The sequence below is a fragment of the Bos indicus x Bos taurus genome, chromosome 17 (genome assembly GCF_003369695.1).
Source record: "Bos indicus x Bos taurus breed Angus x Brahman F1 hybrid chromosome 17, Bos_hybrid_MaternalHap_v2.0, whole genome shotgun sequence".
Classification (NCBI taxonomy): Eukaryota; Metazoa; Chordata; class Mammalia; order Artiodactyla; family Bovidae; genus Bos; species Bos indicus x Bos taurus.
Window position 1 is genome coordinate 28,139,506 of NC_040092.1, and position 19,387 is coordinate 28,158,892.

At 58.3% G+C, this 19,387-nt stretch overlaps 1 protein-coding gene across 22 annotated transcripts in view; it reads left to right on the forward strand.

The window, feature by feature from the left end:
- Nucleotides 1-19,387, forward strand: part of FBRSL1 (fibrosin like 1) — an 84,284-nt gene that overhangs the window by 54,022 nt on the left and 10,875 nt on the right. For 21 of the 22 annotated variants that reach the window (XM_027567125.1, XM_027567132.1, XM_027567134.1 and 18 more), the window contains exons 6-8: nt 15,557-15,602; nt 18,086-18,401; nt 18,512-18,732. In XM_027567125.1, the coding sequence (XP_027422926.1) occupies nt 15,557-15,602; nt 18,086-18,401; nt 18,512-18,732 (583 nt within the window). The remainder of the gene's footprint in view (nt 1-15,556; nt 15,603-18,085; nt 18,402-18,511; nt 18,733-19,387) is intronic. The other variant, XM_027567113.1, reaches the window with a different exon arrangement.

Consider the following 19,387-nt stretch of genomic DNA (forward strand, 5'->3'; position numbering starts at 1 on the left):
GCGAGTTAGCACAGAGTGAGTAAGCCTGTCTGCTGCTGTTTGTTTGTAAGGAGACACGTCCGCAGAAGTGGACAGAGCCAAGTCATGCTTTAGAAAGCCCCTTGGCTGGTAAGCCAGGGAAAGGTACAGGTTTCCTCCCAGGTCACCCAAGTTTGCCTTCTCCATGAGCGTGTGGGTCTCCTGTGACACTTGAGTGTGTCCCTGGGAAGCTTGAGTTGGAGGCCAGAGGCCAGGGCTGAGATTCCATGCAGCTGACAGTGGTGCCACTCAGCCTAGGCCGGAGGGGTCCTGGACAGAGCCCCATGAGCTGCCTGATGGAGGGGAGGTCGTGGGGCTTCGCAGAGCAGTCACCTAGGACAGGGGCTCACTTTAGGGCCCAGAGTATTCACCAACCACCATGGCTGAATCTTGGTATTTCTGCCGCTGGGACAGGGATGTGCATGGTCAGAACTGACTGGGCCCCGGATCAGTTAGGAAACGCAGTTTACTTCTGTAATGGAAACTGGACTTAACAGTGGCTTAGTAGTTTCTTTTTCTCACCTAAAGGCCTGGATGTCGGCCTTCTAGGTTGGCATGGCCTGTCTGCGGTCATCAGGTTCCTCTTTCTGCTTGGCATTCTTGGCAAATGGCTTCTTCCTCATGAAAGTGTTAGTCGATCAGCCATGTCCAACTCTTGGTGACCCCATGGACTGTAGCCCACCAGACTCCTCTGTCCATGGAATTCTCCAGGCAACAGTACTGGAATGGGTTGCCATTCCACTTTCCAGAGAATCTTCCCGACCCAGGGATCATCAAACCCAGGTCTCCTGCATTGCAGGCAGATTCTTTACCATCTGAGCCACAAGGGAAGCCCTTCCTCATAGTCACCACTTTAATCCCCGGGGGCAGTTCTAACACCAGCCATCTCATCTGCATTCCCTCTTCTCACATCATTGATCTTACAAAGTGACTGATCACTCCATGGTGAGGAAGGGATGATGTTGGTGCAAAGTGTCCAGTGGAGCTGAAGCAGAAGGAGGGAGGGGATGAGCTCAGAGGGGTCACGATGTAAAAAATAATCATGGCAAGAAGTTCAGCTTTTGTTCCAAGCCCTGTGGGGAACCACCATCCTGGGAGGTCCCTGCCACACAGCCTTACCCTGGCAGTGCTCCCTGGGGACACTAATTATGCACCAAGGGTATCAACTGTGGTTCAGACTTCTTAGTTTCCTCCGTGGCAGGGACACCCGGTTACTCAAGACTGTTTGGTTCTGAGTCGAGGTGGTGAGTATGGAGAGTTTGGATAACCAGAGAGACCTGAGTGCCTTCTGTCCTTTGCCCGAGCTGGGTTTCTGGACGATGAGTAACTTCCTCTGGGCCCATAAGAAAGCAGGCGCAGGTCAGAGGGCCCTGGCAGACACTTGCCTGGGACTTCAGCCAAAGTGACCATTCGCCTCCCCACCTCAGTTTGGCTGGCCTGTGGCACGGCCCCCTCCTGAGAGCAGAGAGAAGCCCTCTGCCCCTGGCAGTGCTCCAACTGCCTTCCTCCAGGAGCAGAGCCAGTAGGAGCTAGACGGGAGGAGGGCCACGTGTCTCCATAGCATGTCCAGGATGGCCAAAGTCCTGCCTTTAGGAGACCGCCAGAGCATGGGCGGGACGGAGGACAGCATCCACTTACAGCAGCGCCCTGGCCTCCCCCGGAGCCTGGCAGCCAACGGGCCAGGGGCAGCTCCCTGCACACCCATGGGTGTGCCTCCCAGGACAAGTTGGAACAAGCTTGACCTGTCACCTTCCTTGGTGCAGAGCAGATTTGAAGCAGCCGGTTGGAAGCCACCTGGGCTGCTCTGGAAGGAGGGGGTCAGTGAAGGAGAAGCAAGCTGGGCGTGCAGGTGGGGCGGGAGAGTGAGAAGCTGCAGCTGATGGGGTCTGTCCACGCTGACTCACCCACGTGCTGGGTGCTGGCGATGCCATGGCAGGCAGGGAGGGTGGGACGCTAGGAAGGTCCAGGGCCCATCTCTCCTGGCCAGTTTGCTCCAGTATCTGAGGCCAGATGGACCTGTCCCTCCTACCTTGCCCCCAACCCCAGGCTCCTGCCAGCCCACCTGCCCCTCCTCACCAGCCTTGAGCTCTGCCTCTGGCTCCAGGTGCAAACACAATGAGGACATTGTGCCTCCCAGATACAGACAATCAGAGACCAGCCCAGCCCCTGAGGCTGACACCCAGACAGACAGATGGAAAACCTCTCCACCGCCTTTCCTTCTGAGGGACGAGGCCCTGCCCTGGGGGCAGCCCACGCCCTGGGCTGCAGGCCCCCCTCACCACCCCAAAACATGTGGCCCCCCCCCCACATAATCCCCCCCACATGCTTCCCCACGCTGCCCCCAAGTCCTGCTCTGGGCACCCGACTGCTGGCGGGGAAGGCGGCCGTGCTGCCAGGAGGCTCCAGAGCCCGGCAGCCAGATGGCTGTGGTTGGAGTCTAACTGCTTTTTTATTGGAAAAATATGGGGTGAAAAATTGTGTGGGGCTCATTAGGCAACCCGCTGGCCTGGCCAGCTGCCGTCTGCCTGAGCGGCCCAGCGAGGTGGCTGGCTGGCCAGCACCTAGCTCTCTCTGGAGGGCTGTCTGTCTGTCTGGCCTGTCTGCCAGGCTCAGCCCCCATCCCTGACTCCACCAGGACATGCTCCCCGTGCTGGGCTGCAGGAACAGGGCCTGGGAGGGGGCAGTCAGGCAGCTGGCTGGAGGGCCTGGGGCCCTCTTGAGGGCCAACCTCCCACAGCCAGCCCTCCACCCCCTGAGCCTCGGCTCTCTGCTAATGTTGTGAACTAGGGGTCATGGTGGTTCCTGCAGCTTGGGGTGGAGACAGGGATTCCAGGGGTTGGTGCTGGCTGCTGAGGTGGTCTGGCCAGCTTCTCAGCCCCAGCCCCACTCTCACCCCCACTTCAACCCCCACCCCTTTTCCCACCCCAGCACATCCTCTTCCAAAGCCCCAGGTCAACCTTGCTGCTTCTAAGCTCTCAGTCCACAGTGAGCACAGACCCCAGTCCAGGCACAGCCTTCTCTGAAACCCCATGTTTTCATCTCTGAAATGAGGCTTAGCAGGTCTACCCCTTAGGTCCCCTGTGACGACAAGGAAGGGGCACACAGACATGACAGACAGCAGTCAGACCACCTGGCATGCGTCCCTGCTGCCATCACGGGGCACGCCCCTCTGGCCCTGCCACTACCACCACGGCCATTCCCGCTGACACCCTCTGAGAAATGCTCAGCACCCAATCCCTGCTTGCCCTTGGAGCGCCCCTGCTCACAGAGGTTTTCCTCCATGTGCCCGGCCCAGCCCCAGTCCTGAGAACACCTGCCGGAGTCTGTAGGAGGCTCACCCATCCTCCTCTCTCCTAGCCGCTGCCCCTCTCCCAGGCCGGATGCTGTGGAGACAGAAGCGCCTGGAGCTAGTGCTCCTCGGGTGCCCCCACCTCAGCTGGAGCAGGGCGACCTCACGGGTGTCCTCACAAGGGTTGGGAGGGGCTGTGCACTGGGACCTGGGGCTGCTCTGCCCAGAGAGTCTTCCCACGGGTCTGCCCAAGGACGAGCCTTTGGCAGTTTGCTCTCTGAGGGTCTTGGGCTGGTACTGGGGGCAGTGCATAGATCCCAGCAAGGACTGTGATCTGGTGACTAAAATGTAGCCCATACCTCCTGGGCCCTGCCCACGTCGGTTAATTCTGCCCCAGCTAACCCTCTGAAGTGACGTCTGTCCTGCAGCCTAACCCACAGCGAGGAGCCTGAGGGACCGAGTGAGGATCTGCCAGGACTGGAGTCCCCAGGGAGAGTCAGGCACTGTCAGGCTACTGCAAGGATCCTAGCAGGCAATGGCGAGGCCTGGGCTAGAGATGCAGGGGTGGGGGTGGTCCTCGTGTCCTATAGCTGCTACAACAAACCACCAGTGACCTAAAGCAGCTCAAGTTTATAGTTCAAGAGGTCAGAAGTCCAAAATGGGTCTCCTTAGGCTAAAATCCAGAGACCCGGGGCCCTTCAGATCACCGCACCTGCCCTGCTAGCCTCAGAGGAGGCCTGACTGGGCTGGGGGCACCCAGGGCCTGGTGCAGACATGCAAGGTGGGTGGTCTCTCTACCTTGCGGCAGGTGGGAAGGCTGATGGGAACCATGGGATTCATCAGGACACAGGAAAGACCAAGCGCACAAAACAAGTGGATGCTTTCAGACATAGTCAGCTTGAGAACAAATAGGGTGGATGGGGCAGGGGTTAGAGGTAGACCGGGACAGCCCATCCCGTCCCCCCAGACTCGAGGCCTTTCCCCGCACGCCCCGACCCTGCCACAGCGGAGAGTTGGATTAGGGTCCACAAGAGGCCTCCGCCCTGTGAGTCCCGTTCCCTACCCCCATCCCACCTCCACCCCTCAGTAGGACCAGAGGCATCGCCCTACTTGATGCCTCCCACCCCACTAAGGGACCTGCAGACCAGACCCTAGTCCCCAGTCCCAAAAGAAAGGGCTTTGCAGTTATTCTGGCTGAAAGGAGCCAAGCCTGCCTCCCGCCTCCACCACTTCCTCCTGATACCCAGAGCTCATGGCTCCTGCTTCAGACACTGGCTGAGAACGCACTGCCCTCAGGGATGGGCTGGTCAGGGTGCCCCCCTCACGCTCACTGGACTTAAGCACCACACACTGGGCGGGTCAATCCACAGCAAGTTACACTCTCAGGTTTCCGGTTCCGGAGACTCGGGGCCTAGAATCAAGGTGTGGGCAGGGCTGTACTCCCTCCGGAGGAGCCTTCCTGCCTCTGGTGGCCTCAGGCTTCCTGAGCTGGTGGAATGGCTCCCATCTCTGCGTCTGCGGTCATGCGGGCCCTCACACCCCCATGACTGTGTCTCCTCTGTGCAGAAGAAGGCAGTCATAGGACTTGGGCGCCCAGTCTAGGATGCTTACCTGCAGATCCTGGATCCTACTTGCCAAGACCCTCATTCCAAATATGGCCCCATTCTGAGGTCCTGGGTGTGCGTGTCTCTGGGGGCCACACTCAGCCCAAGGCAGGCTGCCCTGTCCTCCTGCCTGCAGCCACCTCGTGGACAGCATGAACCGCAGAGGGCTGTTGTGGCCACAGTGCCGAGGATGGCAGAGGGGCCGCTGCCTTAAAAGCTCTGCTGTGCATCCCCTCAGCTGTACTCCCAAGCCCATCACCAAGCTCCCTCCTCCAGGGCTTTCCGAAGGGTCTTCTCGATTGCATGAAATCTCACATCTCTGGCACAATCTGCATTTACCCCCTTGTAGCTGTTTTGCACTGGATTTCCTTTTTCTGGTCAGTGTGGAGGGCAAGCCAGCAATGAGTGGGATCTTAGTGACCTTCTGTTGTTCAGTCACTATGTTGTGTCCGACTCTTCGGACCCCATGAACTGCAGCCCACCAGACTTCCCTGTCCTCCACCATCTCCTGGAATTTGCTCGAGTTCATGTCCATTGTGTCAGTGATGCCCTCCAACCCTCTCATCCTCTGCTGCCCCCTTCTCCTTTTGCCTTCAGTCTTTCCCAGCATCAGGGAAGTGTTGAAGCTTCAGCGTCAGTCCTTCCAATGAATATTTAGGGTTGATTTCCTTTAAGATTGACTGGCTTGATGTCCAGGGGACTCTCAAGAGTCTTTTCCAGCATCATAGTTCAAAAGCATCAATTCTTCGGCACTCAGCCTTCTTTATGGTCCAACTGTCACATCCATACATTACTGGAAAAACCATAGCTTTGACTACATACACCTTTGTCGGCAAAGTGAGGTCTCTGCTTGTTCATATGTTTTATAGGTCTGTCATAGCTTTCCTTCCATGGAGCAAGCTTCTTTTAATTTCATGGCTAGAGTCACGGTCTGCAGTGATTTTGGGGCCCAAGAAAATAGTCTGTCACTGCTTTCACTTTTTCCCCTTCTGTTCGCCATGAAGTGATGGGACTGAACACCATGATCTTAGTTTTTTGAATGTTGAGTTTCAAGCCAGCTTTTTCACTCTCCTCTTTTAGCTTCATCAAGAGGCTGTTTAGTTCCTCTTCATTTTTCTGCCATTAGAGTGGAATCATCTGCATATCTGAGGTTATTATTTTCTCCCAGCAATCTTGACTCCAGCTTGTGATTCATCCAACTCACATTTCCCATGATGTACTCTGGAAGTTAAATAAGCAAGGTGACAATATACAACCTTGACATATTCCTTTTCCAGTTTTGAGCAAGTCAGTTGTTCATGTCTGGTTCTAATTGTTAAGTTCACCTGCATACAGATTTATCAGGAGGCAGGTCAGGTGGTCTGGTATTCCCATTTCTTAAGAATTTTCCACAGTTTGTTGTGATTCACACAGTCAAAGGCTTTAGCATAGTACATGAAGCAGAAGTAGATGTTTTTCTGGAACTTCTTTGCTTTTTTGATGATCCAGAAAATGCTGGCAGTTTGATCTCTGGTTCCTTTTAGTGAGCATTTGTAGATCTTTCTGGCCCTTGCGTCTTTCCCAACACTGGATGACTGACATGCCCAGCTAGCGTGGACCCTCAGCACTCTGCCCCGCCCTCCATGCCCTCCCCTCAGCTGAGCCTGCCAGCCTGGCTGAGAGGATCCAGGTTCCAGTCCACGCCCATGAGCTCCCTCTATGTGAGGCCACCCAGCTCCTTGGCAAGAACTAACCAAGGCAGAGAAGCTGGGCCCAGGAAGCCTGTCCCCCCTCCCCTCAACCCACAAGCCACACTGGCTTCTCACATATATAGCGCCCTGTCTTGGCAGATGTTCCTGTCACATGGCCCATGGGCCTTCATCTGTAGCCCCTGCATCTACCTGCCCCACTGAGAGAGCCACGAGGCAGCGGCTGGCTGTCACCATCTTAGCCTAGCAGAGGGGAGCCCAGTGACTGACTGACTGGCAGTGGGGTGGGTACTCCTAGTGCCTCCCAGCTGTGGGTGGAACACCCTGCATGGACCCCGTGACGCCGCCTCCGCTTGCTCTGTGTAAGGACAACAGACACAGAACATTGGTTGCTGACCCCGGAACCCTGGGTAACCATGCTGCTGACCACAGGCCGCGAGTGGATTACCTCTGTCTGGCCTGAAGGTCCGAGAGACGTCCCTGTGCTCTCCAACGGCTGCCTTCATTCTTCCTGCTAATGTAGTCCCACTCCATTTCTTTCTAGATTTCTAACCTCATTAGGTCTTCTCAGATCACACCACTCTCCTTTCTAAAGGGACTTAAAGATTGTCCTGCCTAAAGTCTGGTTTTCCTCCCAAACCAGAGGATGGGGCCAGGATTGCAGCCTTTCCAAGGGCTCAGTGCCCATGTTGGACTTAAGAATGACATTCGACATGAAGCCATATCATTACAGGAAGATGGGGTCTCCTCCAAGGCCTGAAGCAGTGGTAGTAGAGGCCCCAAGACAGGGGCCAAGGGGGGGGACATTGAGACCTTGGTCAGACTCAAGAGCTTGTTCTACCAGGGTGATGAGGCTGGGCTAGGGCTGGCCAGTCTCCCAGCTGCTCCCACTGGTTCCTGGCACCAGCCCAGCCCTCAGTTCCCACCCGCTCTCCCCACCTCCACCCTGGCTCCTAGAACCTGTTAGAGCCAGGGGTGGGGTTTCCAGGTAGCTGGAGAGGCTGGGTGCAGCCTGGCTGCTCATCTGTAGGACACATGGCAACGGAACACCTTTGGGGGCCCAGAGGATTCAGCTGCTCAGTTGGGGATGGCGCCTGACCTGGTGCACCAAGGCCACCACCTCGGAGCTCTAAGCTCTGTCACCAGCTACTGGTTGACGTCTCCCATGGAACAGTCCCTGTCCCCGCGTCTGGAGGGGTCCCACCCCTTTTCATCCCCACACCTGCTTGTCACGGCAGCTCCTAGCCCAGCGCCTTGCACCCCACCCAGCCCTGTGGTGGCTCCTACAGCAGGGCCTTCTTAATGACCTCATCATGTCTGTCTTCCTCAGACGCCACACACACCTCTTCCTGTCACTCAACACAAATGCCTGAGCTCCGTCATGGCCTCGAGGCCCTGCGCCCCAACGCCACCTCTATGGAAGGCCCTGCCAGGTTGTTCCTGCCTCAGGGACTTTTGCACTGGCTGTGGCCGCCCCAGAGGACTCTTCCACAGACCTCCCCTCGGCTTGGCCCTTCTCCTCTTTCAGGTGTCAGCTCAAATGCCCCTCATGGGAAGTCTCCCCCAGCTGCCATTCAGATCATGTCACCCTTTACTGCCTGCCCACCCCGTCTGACTCATTGCCTGTTTCCCCGCGTATTGCCCACCGCTCCCACTAGGCTGAGGCTGACTTAGGCCTGCTGATGGCACATCTGGGCAGCTCTGGAGGCCCAAGGGCTCGTTCTTCTGCATACCATCCCCTCATCGGGGTCCTCGATGTGAGGATAGCTGCTATGACAGATTATCACGAACTTGGTGGCTGAGTACTACACTGTTATCTTTCAGTCTGTGGGAGTCAAGTGGACTGGGCTGGTCCCTCTGCAGCTCCAGGAGAATCCATCTGTGGTGTTTCAGAGCTTGGAGAGGAGCCCACACTCCTGGCCCCTTCTTTCATCTTCACAGCCAGCAGGCTAGCGTCTTCCCACCTCCCCCTCCCACTAGTAAGGACCCTGTGATTAAACTGTGCTCATGGGGTCATCATTACGGATGTGAATGTTGGACCATAATTCAGACTGTGTGCTGAAGAATTGATGCTTTTGAACTGTGGTGCTGGAGAAGACTCTTGAGAGTCCCTTGGACTGCAAGGAGATCAAACCAGTCAATCCTAAAGGAAATCAACCCTGAATATTCATTGGAAAGACTGATGCTGAAGCTGAAACTCCAATTCTTGGGCTACCTGATGTGAAGAGCTGACTCATTGGAAAAGACCCTGATGCTGGGAAAGATTGAGGGCAGGAGGAGAAGGGGATGACAGAGGATGAGATGGTTGGAGGGAATCATTGACTCAATGGACATGAGTTGGACCAAACTCCAAGAGAGAGTGAAGGACAGGGAAGCCTGGCCGTGGGGTCACAGAGTCAGACACGACTTAGTGACTGAACAAAAACAACATGGGGTCATCTCCCCATCTCACAGTTAATGGATGACCAGCCTTAATGCCACTTTGCTGTGTAAGGTTCACAGATTCACAGGCTTAAGGCCCGTTTGCCGCTGACCCCAGAGGGGTACATAGGGACACCCCACTGCATGAATATCTTCCCCTTTGCTACCAGAGGCCTTGGAGCTGGGCCGAGTACTAGAGCTCAGCTGGGTCATGGTGCAGTGGGCACAGGAGCATACAGGCCCACAGACCTCCCAACCCCCAGCCTGAGAGTCAGGATTCTCCCACCAGAATCCCAAGTCCTAGGTCCAGCCCCTTTTGCCTTCCTGGAGGCAGAGCATGCTTTGGCTAAGCTCACAGACCCCACGGTCAGACTGCCAGGGTTCAGATCCCAATTTTGCCACATACCAGCTCTATGGCCTCCAGCAAGTCACCTCACTTCTCTGTTTCCTCATCAACAAAATGGGGATGACTATAGTATGTCCTCAAAGATAAGCATGAGGGCCCAGTGATTTCATGGTTGGAAGCCATTCAGCACAGTGCTGCTTGACACACAGCAAGGGCCACATATATGCTATTTTTATGGCCAGAAACTGAGTTTGGAGGTCTGGTGTTTTCGGGGAAGGGTAAGGGTAAATTGGTACATGTGAATAGTAATTCAACAGAGCAAGAGGACCTGGAAGCCCCACCTAGAGGCTGGCACCATTAGCCATATGTTGTGCAAGGTTGGAGATTTCTTGTAGGCTGTGCAAGTGCATGTGTTTGCCAGTGTTTTGCCACCTTTTGGAAAGGGGGCTCTGGCCCATCCTGCACAGCTCTGGAACTGGTTCCCATGGTCCCAGCTGAATGACTACGCTTTTCTGTCCTGAAAGGACCCACCTCTGATCGTTCAGCCTGGGGCAGGTAGGTATATGCAGGCCCTGAACTTGGGCTGTAAGCTGTGGGTCCCTGGATGCCTCACCAGAACTGACACCCTAGTGCCCCGAGTCCCACAGCAGCTTAGAGGTGGGGCTCCCAAACTCCTTCCACAGCCATTCCATCCCATTACTCTTCATGGATTTTTTTTTTTTTAACAGCAAGTTTCTTGATGGGGAGTTGTGCTGCTGATGTCCAGGTGTTGCATCTGTGTGCTGTGGAGTGGAAGGTGCTGCCCCATGAACCTGGATCCATCTGGGGCATTGTTGTGTTGTTGTTTGGTTGCTTAAGTCGTGTCTGATTCTTGTGACCCCGTGGACTGTTGCCCACCAGGCTGCTTTGTCCATGGGATTTCCCAGGCAAGAATACTGGTGTAGATTGCTATTTCCTTCCCCAGGGGATCTTCCCAACCTAGGGATGGACCTGTGAATCTCCTGTGTCTCCTGTATTGGCAAGTGGATTCTTTACCACTGAGCCACCAGGGAATGGCAACCAGTCACTCCAGTATTCTTGCCTGGAAAATTCCATGGACAGAGGGGCCTGGTGGGCTACATATAGTCCATGGGGTCGCAAACAGTTGGACAGGACTGAGTGACTAACATACGTGTACTCGACTTTCTAAAGGGGCAGTTGTTCCCCCTGGATCTCAATTCTTTTGGTCCACGGAGTGGCTAGGTGGCCCCGGAATAGTGGTCAGGGTGGCGTATTCCGTGCATTTCGCAATTACAGTAACTACTGGGACCTGTTCTCCCACTTTGCACCCCCATTTCGCCGATGGTGAAACGGAGGGCAGAGCTTACGTCAGACAGATGTGGGGGGGCTCTGTTCTTGCTTCAAGTCTCAGCTGCTCGACCTCACGACTTTGAGTTTTCTCCTCTGTAAACTGGGCGTAGGAACCGTCCATATTCGTTACTGTGAGCATCGGAGTTGTCAGCCCTTACATAGTTCGGTATAGCTGGCACCGCGCCCTGACCTGGTGGCGGGGATGGCACGGCGATTGCTTGAACCCAAACCTGCTGCCCAGCGCGGGCAGATCCACGCCTCGGGGCTGGATTAGTCGGGCCTGCCCGCGCCCCGCCCCCGCTCCGCCCCGCCGCGCTCCCTGGCCGCCGCCTGCGCGCCCGCCGGCAGTGCGCCCGCCGCCGCTGCCGACGTCTCCGGTTCCCGTGCCGCGCCCGACGGCGCCCGGGACTCCAGTGCGCACTGCGAGCATCCTGGAGCACGACAAGTCGGCGTGGGGGTCATGCGTGGCCCGTGCGCCCCCGTCCTGGGTTCCGGCTAGGCAGGGCGCGACGGGAGAGGGGCCACCTCGACGGTCCAAGGCTGGCAGGGGTCCGCGCTCGGCCTCCGGCGTCCATGCCGCCCAGCTTCGCCTCTGGCTCTGGTCCGAGGACTAGCGGCGATCGTCGGCAGAGCGCGCGGGACCAGGGGCGCGCGCGCGGTGAGTGAGAGCTGGTGACTCTGGGGAGGCACTCGGGACTTTGGAGGCCGGGATTGAGGGAGCCGCCGCCCCCTCTAGAGGACCGAGAGAGGCCCCCGGCGCTCAGCTCATTCCGACTCTCAGGAGCCAGGCGCGCGGAGACCCCCAAGTACCTCCGCCTGCGTCCGTGGGGCGCACGTGGAGGCAGACCCGCAGAGGGTCCCGGGCCTCGGCCAGGGCGCAGGGGAGCTCGGGGCGTAGGCTGGGCAGGGCGTTGGGCAGGTGGGGGGGCGCGCGCCTTTGTCTGCGCCCCGGCGCGGGCTCGGCCACCCGGGTTCCCGGCGCCCGTCGCGCTCACCTGCCAGGAGTTGGAGCTCTTTGTCTGGGGCGGGGCGCGACCAGAGGAGGTTGTGCCGCGTGTCTGGGCCGAGGCTGCCCCACAGGTCGGGTCCTCGCAGACAAAGCGCGCCTTGACCTCCGCCCGCAGCTGGGATTGCCTGCCTCTGGGGAGTGAGTGCTGGCCCTGACGCTCTTGGTACCGAGCTTGCCCGCTCCACGGGGACCTCTAACCTGTACTCTGGCCGAAGTGACCCTTTCCTTCCATCCCTACACGGGGTCAGTGCTAGGGCGGGAGGATACCCGCGCTGCCTGGGGTCATGTCCCTGTAGCTAATCCACGGGAAGTTATTAGCACGGGTGTAGTGGTTGCGGTGGGACTGCTAGCCTGCCTTGGGTCAGCTAGCCAGCTCCACACCCCTTGTCCTGGAAGGAAAGTCACCGAAGGACCTCGACCTGGGACATGCCTCAGCAATGGTTGGCTTTGTACCTGTGCTGGCAAGGGGGCTGTAGCCTAGGCCGCGGCCCCAGATATCCTGGGGCCTGAGGATTCCTGTGTTTGTTGAGAGCCTTCTCCAATGGGCGTGGTTGTGCCTAGACAGGTGTCCCGGCCCTTGCCGTGTGGTGGAAGCCTGCTAGGTCTCTGCCCGTGACGCCTGTGGGGACTTGGATCCCTCAACTTCCCTGACCAAACTTCAACTTGAGCAGTGTGGTGTGGGGACCAGATAGGGAGGGGAGAATGGCCGGGCCCACTGCCTCGCCTTTGCCTGGGCAGCATCCCAGGGGTCTCCAGGGCTAGAGAAGACCCTCCCCCCTTGCTGCTGCTCGCCCCTTCCTCCACGCCCCACTCTTTTGCTCCCTTGACTTTCCCAGGGTCTGGGGCGCCACCTCCTGGCTCTGGAAGCTGGTGCTCCAGCCTGGGGCCTTGAAGTGAACCGGAACTGGCTTGGCTGGGCCTCCTCCTGGGCTGGACAAGGGCACCTGCAGCCTTAACTGAACTTGCTGCTCACCCATTCATCCCTAGTCTGGGACCTAGGATAGTCGTGCCCCACAGAAACAAACTCGTTTTCTCAGAGTGATGCCTCTGCTGTTTCCTTCCCATACTATCAGCCTTGGTGGGATGGAGATGCCCCGCTATATTGGAGGTGGGGGTTCCAGGGAGGGCTGGCACAGAGGGTGCAGCTGAGGCACCACCTGCCAGGAGGTAGCCCCCCTTCCCCATCCTGGTGGCCCAACGACCACACCCTTGGAAGGTAATGGTAGCTTTGAGACTGAGCTCTTTAGCTCATTTGTTTCACCTGCTGAGGGCATGTGTTCAGGCACCCCAGGAGGTGCTGGGGACCCCTGTGGGCTGCTTGCACGGGGCCAGGCTCAGGGGGGCTGTCAGGGCCGCAGGTAACAAAGACCTTCACGAGGGTGTCCTCGGCAGAGCCTAGAGGCAGCTCCTGCTCCTGTTCCTCTCATCTGGGGGGTGCCGAGTGCCCACTTACGCCCTTCTCCCGCTGGTGCAGGGCAGCAAGCAGAGAGGATTTAAACCTGCACCAGCAAGGGAGGTACCCTCAGACCGAGGGAGTCTGGAAAGGCCCAGGGGACTTGACCGAAGTCCCTGGGTCAGGGCTCAGGCAGGCCAGCTGGTCACAGCCTTTGGGGGCTGGGGGAGAAATGCACACTGTAGTTTGGGGCCGTAGGATGGTGCTGGACTGTTTTCAGTCCCAGGGTGACTTTTTCTGCTTTGGCTTTGAAAGATACTCTTGGCTGCTAATTTGGAGACTGCTAATGTGGAGAGCTAATTTGTGAGACTGTTCATGAGACCACATATTAATAATAATTACAGCAGCTGTATGGCCTCAAGTGCGGGTGACACCGGGACCCCCTCTTGGGGTCATGGTGAGGGTCCAGTCCTCTGAGGCCGAGGCCCTGGGGGGTCTTTGGGTGGGCCCTGGGAGTGCAGGAGGGTAGGTGGCTCATGGGCCTGGGGGCACCTGACCTTATGCCTGGACATGCGCTCACAGCTCCCAGCAGAGCTGGGGCAATGCCTGGTGCCGAGCGAGTGGTCATGAGGTGTCCGCATCCAGGCCCTGAGGGGTGGGTGGCAACACCGCTGACCCTGCCATCCTGCCCCTCAGAGCCCCTGCTCAGGTGGACTGCTCACCCCTGTGGGGTCTCCTCGAGTGAGGCGCCGATCCAGGCATTCTGACAGCTGCTGCTCACCACGCGGGGTGCCTTGGGAACCCATGGGAAGAACTCAACAGCCACAGCCGCTCTGTTGCCCCCTGAGCTCCGGTGGGGGAGGCACACCCTTGCAACCACCCTCCCCGCTGGGGCCTCCCGGGGGGGGCGGGGGGCAGGTTGGCAGCCTTCCATCTGGTCCAGTGCCAGTCCAGCCTGAGGCTCAGTGAGCCTGTTTTCGGGCTGTTTGCCACCTGTTTTCTTTCGGATGTGGGGTTTCTGGGCACCGTTAGGAAGGTGACCCACCCTAGCACGAAGTGTGAAGGGGCACAGCATTCACATGAAGGTGTCACGGTTCACTCTGCACATTTCCATCAGCAGGTCTGGGGTGACCCTGGCCCAGGGAGCTTCTTCGAGCAGCTCCCACCCTTTCCCTGCAGACCTGGGCTCCAGCCTGCGTGGGGCCTCACTCTGCCTGGACTCTTGTATCTCTTTGTTCACCTGTCATGTCTGTTCTTGCTTTCAATTTTTTGGACAGATGCCCACAAGTGGGATTGCCGTATCACATGGTAGTTCTGTGATTAGTTTCCTGAGGAGCCTCCATACTGCTTGCCACAGTGGCTGAACCATTTTCCATTCCCACCAGCAATGCACAAGGCTTCCAGTTCTCCACACCCTCACCAAGCCAGGGGTTTTCTGTCTTTTCTGATGGTGGCCATTATGGGGGGGTCTCATGCGCCTCGGTACTCAGTCACCCCACCTGCTTTCTCCCCATGGAAGTCCAGGACAGGGCATCCACAGACACTGGGAGCAGGGTAGCAGTGCCCAGGGCTAGGGGAGATGGGAGGATTGGGGTGAAAGCAGAAGAGCATGTGGTTTCTTTTTGGGGTGCAGAAAGTCTTCTAAAACAGGTTGTGGTGAGGGTATGTTGTATGGTGTGTGAATCATTCCAGTAAAACTGTTTTAAAAAACCACCAACTAGGGAGACAAGATCTGCTAAGAACAGCCTTACAGGCCTCTGCCTGTGAACCAGCGTGAGGGCCACGTCCTCATCCTGAGTGTCCTCACCCCTCACCAAGGTGCTGTGCACACGGGCCTCTCCCTAGGAGGGGAGAGGCTGAGCAGGGTCAGGGGGCCCGCCAGAAATTGCCACGTTCCTTCCTGAAGCAGGTTGGCCCCCACTCAGAGAACCCACTCCACCCTGGACACTCGGTGCATTATGGTGGCTGTGGTCCCCAGACCTGTGACTCAGGCTGTCTGAGGCCTGGCAGGTGGTGGGCTGCAGCCTAGGGGCAGGGGGCATCCCCACTCTGTTCCCCCTACCCTGCTGCCTCCAGTGCCAGGCCCAGGGGTGCCTTCAGGTTCCTGATGCTGGGTCTGCAGGGAGGCACCCAGATTCCCCAATCCTGGCTCCCCACCAGCAGGGCCACTGAGCCCCCACATCCCTGCTGAGGGGGTATCCTTGGGTCCCTGATCACAGGCCGAGTGACCTGTGTCCAAGTCCGCTGGACCTGGGTGTGGTCACGCTCCTACATGGGGGCGATGGGCACAGAAAGATGTATTCTGCCAGGCTGGGCAGCCCTCACGTGCACTGAGCTTGCCCAGACCTGTTCCCTGGGTGCCAGGGGCAGGAGGTCAGGGCCAGGTTCACCCAAGCCTTGTAGGTCCCTTTGACCTGACCCTCCTCTCTTTTTTCCAGGCATCTGTGGGCTCCGAGAAGCTCTTTGCCCCAGCAGCCGATAAAGGTAAGTGTGTCTCTGGACTCCAGGCTTCTAGAAAAGCATAGGACACACTCCTGAAATGAACTGGAGGCGCCATGTTAGCTCTGTCTTGAATTTCAGGTGCAGAGCCTGAGGCCAGAGTTAGGTGTTCCCATTTACTGAGGGATACAAACCACATCCCCAGAAACAGCCACAAGGAAACGGGGAGCTGAGAGGAGGACCAGTGTGCCTCAGCCAGAGCCACACAGATCTGGAGCGGTGGTTCCCCAAGGGGGGGCGGTCCCTGTACCTCCTGGGGACCATTAGGAATGTACTTTCCCAGGCCCTTCCCAGGTTCATGGAGTACATGCTCTAGGGATGGACAGCAGCTCCTGGCTCGTGAAGCGTCCCTGCCACAGTATGGACTGGCCCCTGTGGCTGCCACCACACGTGTGGCTGTTTATATTAACATGAGACAGACTAGACTCACTCCTCAGCCACACCCAGGCCCTAGCCAGTGAACGAGTGGGATGGCACAGGTGCCTGGCATCCCATCATCACAGAAAGCTCTTCTGGCCGGCACCATCCATCGAGGCCAGGATAGCCCTTTGTAGCCCAGCCTGTTGGTCGTGGCTGTGGCCCAGAGCGGGTGTCGCTGGACCCAGCACAGAGAAGGAGTCTTTTTGCTTGGGAGGCTCCCTTAGGACATGACTACACAGAACAGGCCTTGGGGTACCCAGTGCACCACAGGTCCTGCTGGCCTGGTAGCTGGGCATGGCCTGTACGTGCCTTTAGCTCAGGAAGCCCTTTCCTCAAGTCAGGCATTGCAGCAGAGCCGATGCCTGCTGAAGAATCCAGGTGAGGCCCACCAGAGGCTCCTTGGAGCCAGGCATGCTCAGCTGACATTTCAGACGGAATTAATGTAGGGTGTTACCAGTTTCAACAAATGATCACAAACCGTGTGGCTTGAAACCACAGGCTCGTAGTTCCAGAGACTAGAAGTTTGGAGTCAGGTGTGTGCAGGGTTGTGCTCCCTCCAGAGGCTCCAGGGGAGGAGTCCCTGCTGCCTCTTCAGCTCCTGATACTGCCTGCAAATGTGGGCATCCCCGGGCTTCTGGCTGCATCCTTGCCATCTCTGCCTCTGTCTTCATGTTGCCCCTTCCTCTTTTTGTCTCTTGTAAGGACACCGTCACTGGATTTAGGCACCCTCAACCCCTGATTCCCAGCTGATTGCACCTGGAGATTCTTAGCTTGATTATGGCTACCAAGACCCTTTTTCCAAATAAGGTCACAGTCCCAGGTTCTGGAGGTTATGATTCAGCAGAGTTCAGGGAACTGGCAGGGCTTTGAGTGTCCAGAGAGGTGCAGAGTTGGAGTGGGGTGATCAGTAGCAGTGCTCATGGTTTTGTCAATGGCAGGAGGCTCTAGAGACTCCAGGACTCTCAGAAGAGCTTGAGCATTAGTGGCAGGCCTGGGGTCATGTCCAAGTCTGCATGGCCCATGCCTGCCTCTTTCTGTTCTGATAGTTGCTCTCACTTTGCAAGAGCCTTGTGTGTGGAGAACTGAGAGAGACAGGAGGGGAGAGAGGGCCGGCCTCCCCGGGCAGTGAGCACGTGGGCTGACAGCTTCCTGTCCTCCTTGCAGGAGTGGTGGCAGTGGCCTCTTCCTCAGGTCTGTTCCTAAGCAAACAGGCCCAAGGCAGGGAGGTGTTGCCCTAGCAGAGGAGACATCTCTGTGCCAGCCTGGGTTACGGGTTACACTGCCCTGCAGCCACAGGGGAGGCTGTGGCCAGTGCATCACTCTGCATGGCTGCCGCCTGCATGGGCCCCTGGGCCCGGAGAAGGAAGTGGAGTCAACCAACAGGCCAGATGAAGCAACCACATTCAGTAACCTGAATTTCCACTCCTCCTGGAAAACTGGGATGTCATCCCCTGAAGGCAGAGCTGCTCCGATGGGTGGTGGTGCCTCCCCTGGCCTGGACACATGCTTTCCACCAGGCCCCTGGGCATGTGACCTGAGGCCTCGCTCAGAGCAGTTTCAAAAGGAGGGTTTGGAATGAGCAAGCAGGCTTGCTGATGGCCCAAAGGCAGGCCTGGAACTCAGGAGCAGAGGCTCTGGGTGGTGGTGAGTTGAGGCAGCCACTTTCTCCCAACAGACTAGGCAAGGCTGGTTGTCCAGAAAGTCTCCCCCAGGGTGAGGACCCAAAAAAGAGCTTTAGGCCCTGGATCAGTCAGGTGGGTCAAGAAAGAGCAGCCATTCACTCAAGTGACACTACCGTGGTGGGAGATAGGGCGGCAGAGCTTGGAGCCCAGCGCCCAGATTGAGCTGGCTCTCTCATGCATTTGAGTCTCCCTCCATAAAACGGGGCCATAAGAGCCCCTGCAGTGAGATGGCCTCAAGCAGGTAGCCTCCCCAGGGAGCAAGGGGTGGGTTATACCAAGGTGTTGTGGGCAGGGGCTTTGTGCCACCTAGTTCCCTTTCGGAAATGATCCTGAACCCCAGACTCACCCCTGCCACTCTCTCCGCAGGCCACACGCTGGGCGAGAAGTCCGAGGCCAAGACCGGGGCAGCACCCAAGGTCTCGGGTCTCGAGCGCAGCCGTGAGCTGAGCACCGAGCCACCCTTCCTGGCCCCCGTGCGCAGCCCCGCGCCGGTCCTGCCCTCCGCCAGCACTGCGGCCAGCCCGCTGGTCAAGAAGGAAGCCCCGGCGCTGCCCCGCCTTGCCCCGCAGCTGCCACCCGCGTCCTCGCAGCCCCGGGCCCCGCTCCTGACGCACGTGCCTCTTCCTCAGGGCGTCTTCCCGGGCCCCGGCCCGGCCGCGCACAACGGCCTGCACAGCCTCAGGTGGGCACAGCCTCAGGTGGGCGTGGGGCCGAGCCTGCGCGGCCTCAGGCGGGCGCGGGGCGGCGCGGAGGCGGGGCGCGCGGCCGGGCACTGAGCGCCCCTCCCTGCAGCAGGAGCAGCAGCGCCAGCAGCGGTGCCAGCCTGGGGCTCGCGAAGCACGCGTCCCTGTCGCCTCACGGGCCGGGCCCCCACCTCTCTACCTCACACTTGGCGCTCCGCTCGCAGGCCCAGCACCAGCACCACGCGGCGGCCATGTTCGCCGCACCCCCGACACTGCCCCCGCCCCCGGCGCTGCCGGCCAACAGCCTGGTCATCCCAGGACACCCCGCCGGTAGGTCTGGGTGCCATCGGTGGGGCCAGGGTCACTGTCTGTTCCCTCTCCACTCTGGGCTCCTCATCCCTGGGCAGGGGGGGACATGGCCCTTGGGGAGGCAGGGTTGGCCTCCGAGATAAAGACTTCTCTCCTACCTGCTCCTCCAGACCACTCTCAGCAGGATAGCAGCGCCCTAGCAGACCATCAATGCAGGGCAGAGGAAGTTTCCTACCAAGGCCTCAGTGTGCACACACAGATACATGGGTGCACACACGTGTACATGGACACACACTCCCTGCTCCATTCTGAACCCTTGCCAAGCCTAGTAGGGCAGTTGGGAGCCGGGAGTTGGTTATAACTTGGAGCTGCTCAGTTGTCACTGCGATGAGGGCTCCCAGGGCCTGCTGTGTGTCTCTTCCCATCCCTCTGTCCCTAGGCTGCTGGGGGGCAGGGGTGGATAGGGCTGAATTGTGGGGTAGAGGGGCCCCAGATGAACTGCAGCTAGCCTGACCTCTCCCTCGCTGCTTGATTCCAGCAAGTACCCCCTCATGGCCAAATTTTAGGTCACTAAGGATTTTTCCATGGGTCTCCAGTTTTTTTTCTAAAAGTCTGAGCCCAGCTCAGTTGGGGGCACCTCAGTACCCCAGACTGGGACCAAGACAGTGGTCTGGGG